The sequence below is a fragment of the Gallus gallus genome, chromosome 20 (genome assembly GCF_016699485.2).
Source record: "Gallus gallus isolate bGalGal1 chromosome 20, bGalGal1.mat.broiler.GRCg7b, whole genome shotgun sequence".
Classification (NCBI taxonomy): Eukaryota; Metazoa; Chordata; class Aves; order Galliformes; family Phasianidae; genus Gallus; species Gallus gallus.
Window position 1 is genome coordinate 2,245,155 of NC_052551.1, and position 10,264 is coordinate 2,255,418.

Sequence of the window (10,264 nt, forward strand, 5' to 3'; positions counted from 1 at the left end):
AACCCTGCTGTTAATCTTTTTATTAGATTTAGTTTTTAATTTTTGACCAAAATTATTTAGAAGATAATTAAGTCCCATCGGTGCCTGCTGTGCTAGAAGGAGAGAGCAAATCTATTTTTTTCTATGTCTGAAATGCAGAGAAATAATGATCATGATAATGCATGGGCCTGTAATTCTCCAGTACTGTGAAGTAAAATGATGCTTTTCTACACCCCTCACTGCAAAAGACCAGATGCTTAGACATCCTTGCCGTGGTTTCACAGCAGAGAACTGACATCTTTCAGATCCTGATCCCCAGTGACTGAAGGCTGAGCACCAGATTGGTGTTCCCACAAGGTCACTGAAGCACTGCTTGTATTTTGGGCTTTTCATCGTTGGAAATGTGAGCCTACCTCTGGAGAAGGCTGCAGGGTGACCTCACTGCAGCCTTTCAGTACCTATAGGAAGCCTATAAACAGGAGGGGAAAGGGTAGGTAATAGTAGGACAATGGGAAATGGTTTTAAGTTGAAGGAAGGAAGATTTAGGTTGGATATCAGGGGGAAGTTCTTTACTAAGAGGGTGGTGAGGTGTTGGAACAGCTGCCCATAGAGGTTGTGGATGCCCCATCCCTGGAGATGTTCAAGGCCGGGTTGGATGGGGCCCTGGGCAGCCTGGGCTGGTATTAAATAGGGAGACTGGTGGCCCTGCCTGCAGCAGGGGGGATGGAGCTTCGTGATCCTTGGGGTCCCTTCCAACCCAAGTCATTCTGTGAATTTATGATTCTATGATGATACCCTTTTGGGAAGAGGAGGAACAAGTTCAAGTAAATGAGCAGACAGTTTCTAGTGGCTGTGGAGGCAAGACAGAAGAAGAACCGCTAACTACTAATATTTAAACTCCACAAGACATTTTTCAGAGTTCTCTGGCACAGCTCATTACAGTGTTAACAAATATATGCGATGTGTATAAGACAATTCATCACAGCAATGTGATGGTTACTACCCAAATTCTGCTTTCTCTCTTATTAACTTGTTATCCTCTATTTGTAATAAATAGAAAATCGTTCACTTCAGTATGTCTTCTCCAATATTACTCACCGACTAACCTTTTATTTCCCACTCCCTTTTTCCTCCCAGATTGTTAGATCTGATAATTGATCTGATAAAATACCATCCATTTCATTAATCCAGCAGGCATGGGAAAGTGAAGTGATGAATTTGAAAAGCGACGATGGATTTCTCTAATCCAGTAGATGTGTGATAACAAATTCGTGAATCCGACCACAAATTAGGGTGAGTCTGAGAAGAATATTGATGATATAAGAGAGCGGGTGGAACTTTGCTAGTTCCAAACTGTGTGTTTGAGGCCATGAGCTCTACCTCCCTGGGGATGTCTTTGCAACCTTCCCAGAGTGCCTGCGGAGTGCTGCATGGGAAGCAGGTCAAAGAATGCAGCACAAGTGATGATTTGCTTTCTGAAATCTTACAATCAATATGCAGAGGGTTCATCCTGCCAACCTGTGGGACTCATATGACGCAGGGGAAGAGAGAGACTCCGGCTTAAAAATACTGGAAGAGTAAGCCTTTTCACAAAAATAGCAACTTTAGTCCAAATGGTGTATGCCTCTCCTTCCTGACAAATAGAACAATATTTGTACCAATAGAACAATAGAAGAATCCCCCAAAAATGACAATTTATTTTAATTTTTAATTTTTTTAAATTTATTTGTTTATTTTGCAGTAGGTAACAAGGAACTTTCCCCTTCATTTGGACATGCGTATGAGGTTGTCTTTCAGAGTAGATGACACAGTGACCAAGGCATGAGCAGGATGGGATAATGGAACAACATGTTCAAATGGTGGATGTTAAGGGGGAAAAATACGGCATTCTTCTTTATTATACTGACAAGTAGAACATATAGCACACTGTGTGGTTTAACAGCACTATTAAACCAACATGACATTGCAAGCAATCTGAATATGCTGCAGAATACCCAATCAGAGTGTCTGCAGAGCTTCTGATTGATGGAATCCTAGAATGCCTTGGGTTGGAAGTGGCTTCATAGATTGTCTAGTTCCAAATTCACTGCTTCAGGATTCATCAGCGGAATAAGAAGGGAAAACAAAAACATTTTCCCTGTATGTGGCTGAATAAGTGGAGTAGAGCCAATTCAGATGGAGAGTAGCAGCACAGGAGAGTTGTGCTATAAACACATACACTCTGCAGAATTAAGCAATCAAACACTGGCTGCTCACAGAGGCTTACTTGACCCTGAAGCATACTCCAGAAATTGCCACATCAGAAAGGATACCTGCTAAGGATGTCAAGATGCTGCAACGTCATAAAATCTGTGCAACAAATAAACCAAGGGTCAGGCTTAAACACAGCTCAGCAACACCTGCTGTGTGCTTTTGCTGTGAGAAGGGTTTTCTCAATGCAAATAACTATCGATTTTTTTTTTCCTGACCATCTTGTAGAAAATGCAATGAATTAGGTTACATGCAGTAAATCTGGAGGTCAGTGCATAATCATGGCTTTCAGGAGACACTTCCAGAGTATTTCAGAGTCCTTCTTTGCTGATGATAGGCTAAAGATCAGCAATAATGTTGTACGGTTTCTCTTAAGTCTGAAGAACAAAAGTGTGATGCGGTTAACAAACATGAACAGTGAATTGTATGGTCGTAGAGTCATAGAAAGGCTTCATTCTGGTCTTGGAGGAGGTGCCCTGAGCTCCTCGGGCCTGGACAGCATGGCCTTGACACACGACCCTGCACACCGAGCTCCTGTCTGGGCAGGGTGATTGGGACGTGCTGGAGGGATGGGCTGTCTGGCAGACTGCAGGCCCGTGGAGGGGAAGGTGCTGGTGGTGTTCCCTGGCTTCTGCTCCATTTGGGTTTCCCACATGTGTGTGAAAGAGGTGCAATCCAGGGACTTCTGAATGTATTCAGGCATGCCAGGAGCAACTCACTCAGAGCCTCCCCGGATGGGGGGCATGAGGTCAGGTGAGCTTTGGAGGTCCTTAGAGGGACAGCTCTCCTTGCCACCTCTTGGGCAGGGCTCTTTGACAACAGGCCTCCTGGAGCTCAGTTGTAGCCCACGTGCAGCCTGAGCCTTCGAGCTCTGCGCTGATACAGAGCCCACCGTCCCAGATGCCATGGTGTTGGCATCCAACGCTGCACTTAAGGCCTTTGCTTGCAGCTCATTCTCTACATTTTTCTTTGCTCTTAAAACTGCATCAGTGACAATGGTTTTGGCACGCCTAAGAAGCAATTCTTCTTGCTCCTCCTCTTTCACTTTGGAGATGGCATTTTCAGTGCTCAACTTTAAAGTGCTGCGACTCAGGCGAGAGACCTCAGCAGCGCTTCGTATTGGTTGGATCGTGGGCAACTTTTCTCTCTTGCTTGCTGCTGGGCTCTGCTCTTCTGATGAGCCTCGTCCTTCCTTCCAGCTCTGCCATGACAGAGGCACCTGGGATGGCTGCGGAGGGAGATGGTTGGTGGGAAGCTCCATGGTTTCAGAATATTCAGCACCAAACTCTTGCTCAGAGTGAGAAGCTACAAAGGATTGCAAGACACTTCCAGCAGCTTCTCGGGTGGCTTTGTGAAGGGAAGCCTGCGAGGATGCTTTGTCAGAGGCTTCCCTTCTGCTAGATTTCAAGGGTTTCCCAACATTCTTCAGCACACTCGCTACGAGCTTCCTTGCCAGCAGTCCAATGTCATGGTCAGGGTTGGAAGGGGACATCTCCGAAGACTCTGCTCTATCTGTACTTCCTGGCAATCTTTGTCTGATTCTGAGGGAGGCCCTCCTTAAGGCACCAGCAGATGGATCCGGCACCTCATGACCTCCAGGGAATTGTGGCTTTCTTCCTGAGGCAGTTTCAGTATGAATATTTCCAGGGAGCTTGGCACCTTTGCTGCTTGTCTCAAGTTTAGGCAACTTGACAGGCAACTTCATTGTACGTCCTCTGCTCTTGGAATCTCCCGGAAGGTCTTGCTGAACCAAAGACATTTTCAGCCTTCTACGTTGACCAGACTGATGAATACTGCGTGGAGGAGGGCCAGCTGGTTTGTGAGGCTGCAGTGGACTGGCTTTCCAAGTCCAAGTAGTGGCTGAAGAGTCCACAGTAGTGGCTGAGCACAGGGAAGATTTGTCCACGTTCATCGTCAGGGTGTGGGCATATTTCTTCAAACTGGATATCTGACCAAGATTTTCCTGGAAGGGAACAGTGGGTTTAGGCTCAGTTTTGTCTCAGAAAGTGCTTCCCACCCTGTGTGATGATGCTTTATGCAGATGAGAGCCACCACTCTGCTTCAGCCATGCAATGAGGGCAGGAGAGAATGGCTGCCACAGTGCTCTGTGTGCAAGCAAGCAACTTTCCAGGTCAACTCACGCCAGCACGCTACGATAACTCAGCCCCAAGCTGGGTTATTCTTTCCATACCTCAGGGCCTGGCCCACCAGCCCAGCCCTCACCTTTTCTGCATTCCCCATCTCCCTCAGATCCATCGAGTAAAGCCCGTGCCCTCGGTGCAATGCCACTGACACGTGCCTGCCAACACTGGGCTTTGCCTACCTCTTCTCGCCTCTTTGTTTGCTCGCGCTCCAGCTTCAGCCTGGTCAGGTACTGCCTGTACTCATTGAACTCTTTCAGCGTGCAGACCACCTACGGAGAGACAAGGGCAGATGGCTCCCAAGAACTGTCGAGGTAGCTACCCACGTGGCCTTCCTGCACAAATGTGCAGGCCCCCAGCAGCAGGGGAGCTGCTCCTCTCTCCACCCTCCCCTCCCCAGCTGTGGGGCTGCTGCCTCCTCCCTCCTTCGCAGGGACCAGAGGGCTCCTCCCTGCGGTGCCAGGCCTCTTCCCGGCTGCCTGGAAGCTCCTCCCAAGGAGACCTGTGTTGGTCAGCCCAACATCCAAACCTACTTTGCCATCCTTGGTGACTAAGCCCCTTTTCTTCAGGTTCTGCAGGTTGTCTTTGCGGTTGTGGTAGTCCTGCAGATGTGGGTCATGCAGGCTGTTGTATTCTGTGCGCAGATGGCGACAGTATGGATCTCCCAGATCAAAATGAGGAGAAGGCTGGTGAAGCTGGAAGAGATGTGTTGCAGAGTGTGAACGGGGAAGGAGAGAGCAGCAAAGAGACAAAGACGCTTCCAGGCTGTTCACACACACGGGCTGGCCTCTTGCACACCCAGTTGGAGAATGAGCACGTTGTGTGCATTTCTAAGTGGTTTTTCTAAGTCCTCCAAGAGAGAAAGCAGGAGAAGGTTGCACCCTCCTCCAGGAATGACCCGGTCTCCACATTTCTGGCTGTGCCAGGTGAGTGCCGGCATCCCAACACGCTGCCAGCAGCTGCGGGCAGGGCCCCAGCCACCTGCTTGCCCGGTGCCAGGTACGGTAATGGAACTGGTGCTGGCAAGCTCGTCCGTGCGGAGAGCCCAATTTTCAGAACCTCTCCTGACCACCGGGCACTGCTGTTGGTAAACCCTGCACTGTCTCCCTACTGTGGAGCCAGGAGCGTCCCTTCATTCCCCCACACAGTTGGAGCAATGGGCCGCAGTTCCCTCTGCAGAGCAGGTGGCCCCAAGGCCTCCTTGGCATGATGGCAATCCCAGGAAACAAGAGGCCTTCTTGACCCTTTCCTCCTCCTCTCACCTTTTCCCCCAGCTTTGTCCTGCAGAAGACAGGCTTGGTGCCAGGCTGCACAGGGATTTTGACCCCGAGTGGGAGGTCCAGCAGCCCGCTACCTCCTGCTCCAATTTTCCGTCCTCCGGGTCGGAGCTAGAAAGACAAAGACAAAGACATGCTTGGACACTCAGGCACTCCAGTCCCCTCTCCAGCCCACCTCTGCTCCCTTTGGCAGCTCCCTTCCCACTTCTTAACCCGATGCCGGGATGTGCAGAAAGGCGCGATTCCCTGCAAGCCTTCCCCAGCGCCGGCATGAGAAGATGCCCCTCAGCCTCTGGAGAGCATCTCCAGCCCCAGAGCAGTCCCACATAGCCCAGGCTGCTGCACTCAGCCCTGTCTTGAGGAAGCAGCACTCACCTCTCCGCTCTTCCCCGCTATGCTCAGCAGTGCATCTGGATTTCGGAATCCAGCAGTGCCACAGCGCTCCATGGCTCCTTACAGGAACTCTCTGGGAGCTGCGACCCTCCGCTGCCACCTCTCGCTAGAGCTGCAGCGAACTGAGGCCACCCCAGCCGGAGCCTCAGCCTGCAGCTTCATGTCACGCTCACGCACTGTTGCATCATAATGTCATCACAATGTCACCGTGCCCCCACCCGGCAACCCTGCAGCTGCATGGAGGCCCCTCCGGGCGCACTCATGGCAAGCTCCTTTGAGCATAGTGCCTGGACTAGCTTTTCTCTTCCATCACAGGTAGCACTGCATGAGGCACAAATTCCTTTCAGGATTGTCCCTGAGTTAATTTCACCGAATCACAGAACTGTAGGGTTTGAGAGGGACCTGTGGAGATCATCAACTCCAACCCCCCTGCTTCCTTTATGCTTTCCTTCATGCTCACCTGTTCTGAAACCACACCATCTTTCTGGTAAAAATGTTTTCCCCAAAGTCATTTCTTCATGTCCCAAGATGAAATTTGATGGTATCAATATATCCAATCTGACCATAATGTAGTTATGGTGCTCCTTCTTGCTGTCGCTGTTTCTCTTAAAATGTTCATGTTTTGTTGAAATTGTTTTCTAAACCACCCATCATTGTGGGTGGTTGCCTGTGCTCAAATATGCCAACACATGTCAAGGGTGTTTGGCAAATACTAAGCAGAACTACAAAGAACCTGGAGAGTTGTGAAGTTTGGAAAATATATATTGCATTTTGTAGGCTTGGTCCTACCCAGATGTGTGCCAGGATCAGAGGTAACGCAGCAAGAGGTATAGAAGACATACCTGGCATGCTGGTATTCAAAGCGTGAGAGGTATTTACTGTCAATGGGATATCAAAATGCTTGTTTTCTCCAAATAGGAATGACTGTTCCCAATTGGAAATGTCACAGGTAAATCTCACCATCCTGTTGTCAGCACGTGTCATCCATCTGACGTCCTCCTGCCGTTAGTGGAGTAGCTGAAACGTTACTGCTACCTCTTATAGGAAAGGAGACTGGACAAGCTGACATAAAAATAAACACATATACTTCCATCAGGTAAATGAAGACAATGCTTCTTGAAATTTGGCAGTTCCATGCTCTGATACACCATCAGGCTTCAGAGGCTCAGGGGGCTCCCGAAGCTGTCCTCTGGCAATCAGATTCCCCAGCACCTGTGATGTGCTGGCAGGTGAAGACGGAACAACAGAGCAAACAGTCTGGCTGTCAGAAATCTCCTAGAAGAGAAAATTGTGATGCATAGACATGCCTGCTATGCAGTAGGGCTGTGGGGGGAAACAGGATTTTCCTTTTTTGCAGATATATCAATGTGTGGAAAAACCCTGAACTCAAGGTTATCTAAAAGCGTTTTTTGAATCATTTTTCCCTCTTAGCTTTTGGATGCATATCTGCATTTACTGGTTTCCACAAACCATAAGCAGAAAGAGGAAAATAGTTAGATACCATCAATTTTCTTCAAATCTGCATATGAGAAATAACCAGTGAAAATGAGCCCTTATATTCTGGGAGCTGTCTGAGGTTTATTTTGTGAACATTTGCAGAAATGGTCAGAGGCCCAGAAGTTATTTTATCCCCCACCTCTTCCCTCCCCTTAGCCATGCAAATCCACTGCATGACAGTTAAATGCATCCAAAGGGTGTTTTTCCTGAGCACCTTCTGCAAAATTTTTGCAGCCTGTGCTCCTGTAATAAACAACAGCTCCCTGCATTGCCAAAAACACATGTGTATGATGTTGAAGAAGACCTGTGTGGCTGTAGTCCTGTGCATGTCCAACGGGACCCCACCACAGCTCTGAGTACTAGTACTGACCTGTGTTGTGAACAGTACTGAACTGTTTTGTGCTGCCACAAACCCATGGCTTCTGCCTTCAGAAAGTATGATATTTAGATTTCACATTCAAAACACACAGATAGTCATCAACTCAGAGCTGTTCACCAGGTAGGGCCATGAAGACATGTTTCAAACAGCTAGGAGAGCTGCTGGGAGCAGCTGTACCATCACCAGCAGGGTTTGGGCACACAAATGGGTGTCCCAGTTGCACCCAATGGACTATTCTGGCATCTGAAATGCACTAGGTCCCTCTAAAATCAGAGTGTGGGATCTTGGGGGCAGGAGCTGGTGGAAGGGGCACTGAAGGACATGGTTTAGTGGGCATGGTAGCAGTGGGTTGATGGCTGGACTAGATGATCTAGCTGGTCTTCTGCAATCATAATGATTCCATGAGTCTATCATCAGGTGCCACCAAAAGAAGACAACATCTCACCCAGCATGGATCCCAGGGAGGGTGCAGATGTCCTGTGGTATGATATCCCTGAAGAGCAGTTGTGTTTCCAGAATCTTAATGATGTCTGGCCATGTCTGCCCCAGCCCCCGCCTTGCTGAGCAGGACCAGGGCCCAGCATGGCTCCTCTCATCTCCCACAGCCAGCCCTAATTGCTGGGTCTCTCCGTGACCTCTGTTAGCTCACTCAGCTAAACCGTTCACCATGAAGTCTTCTTGTTTCAGATCAAAACACCACTCAGCAGCAAGGAATTGTTGTGGCATTTGCTTCTATGCTTATTAAAAAACACTTTATTAGAATATTAACACTCAGACCTTCGGGGTTGCCAGCCACGAGCTGTGGCAGGGAGCGAAGACCCCTCAGCCCTCAAGCAAGAGCAAAGCTGCACTTTATTAATAAAAATATGAAGCACTGCATAATTCGCCCGCCCACCCTGCCAGAGATTGAACGACACAACACTTCAGTCAGCACAAAAGACAGACGTGATATTTTCTAAATTGATAGAATATCTATTGAAAACCTATTTAGACACTTTAATGGGATAACAGGAGCACGGTGCCAATCTGTGGAGGAGGAGAGCTCATCAGAAATTTTAATACTTTCAATATGCACAAGAAAATATAATTTGCAGAGATTTTTTTCCTAGTTTCATCCATCTGCCTCATCGAGCTCTTCCTTTTTGTCTCTTATTTATGGCTCTAATTTTGATGCCACAGTTAGTGTACACGATCTGCTGTATATTTCTGGTATATTTCTGTTATTTGCTTTGAAATTGCCCTTTTCGGCTCATATCTGAAGTCATTTATTTGCCCACAAAATAAGCAGGCCCTGAACTATTTCCTGGCAACCACGAGTGCCTAAGAGTTTCTTTCTGCAGTGGTGTGTATGCATTCCTTATTATTGAACTTGAATGTTTATTAACAATTCATGGAGTCTTAAATGGCTGAAAAAACACTCTTAGGCTAAATATTTCTAGAGGGTCTCTCAGCTCAGAGCCCTTCTCTGCAAATATAGGCTTCACAGCACAGCAGAGCATGGCTCAAAGTTGGTATTTCCGGGGAAATTGTATTCTTTTAATTAACAATTATATTTAAAACAAGTACAAAAGGAAAGGACGCAGCTGCTCAGGGGCTGCCGTAACAGGCTAAAAATGATTGTGCACGGTATATACTTTAGTTTTACCAGCCTTCATATTATGGTCACTGGAGACTTCGCTGCATCTTCAGCGGTGAGCATCCTGATGTGAAACCACGAGGCTCCTACAAAGGCCATTCTGGGTCCTCACTCAGCAAACTGCAGCCATGTTGGGGCTCTTGAGTCTTGGCTGCATGTGATCACCCTTGGGACACGCTCTCAGCCATGCAACCATCCCGTGGCACAGACAAGGACAACTGAGGCAATGAAAGGAGTGATGTGCCCAAGCCTGGCATCACCAATGCAGATCCATGGAGGGAACAGTGATTAAAATTTTCCTTTTTTGCACAGGACTCAGAGCATCCCCAGTAGCATGTTTGTGCACCGTTTAAGCAACAAATATTTAGAAATTTCCAAGTATTTAGAACTTGGGACATATCCAGACCCAAGAATCCATCTGTGGTGGCCTCCATCATCCCCTCGTGGTCCCTGGACAAACCTTTGGCTGTGCAGAGAGGGGAGAGGCTCTGCTCTTCAGCTCAGTTTGTCTCTGGGTGATTTGGCTGTCAAAAGGGAAAGAAGAATGAGAAGTTTCCTGTACACTCATTGACCTCCAAGTGCTCAGCCCGTAGGATTTAAGCACTTTCCAAGCAATGTCTGAGCCTTTCAAAGAAATATCAGTTTATCTACAAGCTTGTTTCTCCCTTGGAAGGCAGGAGTGCAATGATGGAAGACAGGGGCCTCTGGGGCA

At 47.9% G+C, this 10,264-nt stretch overlaps 1 protein-coding gene and 1 long non-coding RNA gene across 2 annotated transcripts; one reads left to right on the forward strand and one right to left on the reverse strand.

Moving 5' to 3' along the window:
* Positions 1-1,694: 1,694 nt before the first annotated feature.
* LOC112530124 lies at positions 1,695-6,163 on the reverse strand. The gene is made up of 5 exons (XM_025142405.2): positions 6,023-6,163; positions 5,633-5,758; positions 4,904-5,065; positions 4,553-4,642; positions 1,695-4,192 (listed from the first exon to the last, which is right to left on the reverse strand). The coding sequence occupies exons 1-5, from the start codon at positions 6,092-6,094 to the stop codon at positions 2,945-2,947; spliced, it is 1,698 nt and encodes a 565-aa protein (XP_024998173.2). The 5' UTR covers positions 6,095-6,163; the 3' UTR covers positions 1,695-2,944.
* A 77-nt stretch (positions 6,164-6,240) lies between these two features.
* LOC121107326 lies at positions 6,241-7,145 on the forward strand. Its single transcript, XR_005841244.2, has 2 exons — positions 6,241-6,355; positions 6,959-7,145. It is a non-coding gene; the product is annotated as an uncharacterized LOC121107326 (long non-coding RNA).
* Positions 7,146-10,264: the final 3,119 nt, after the last annotated feature.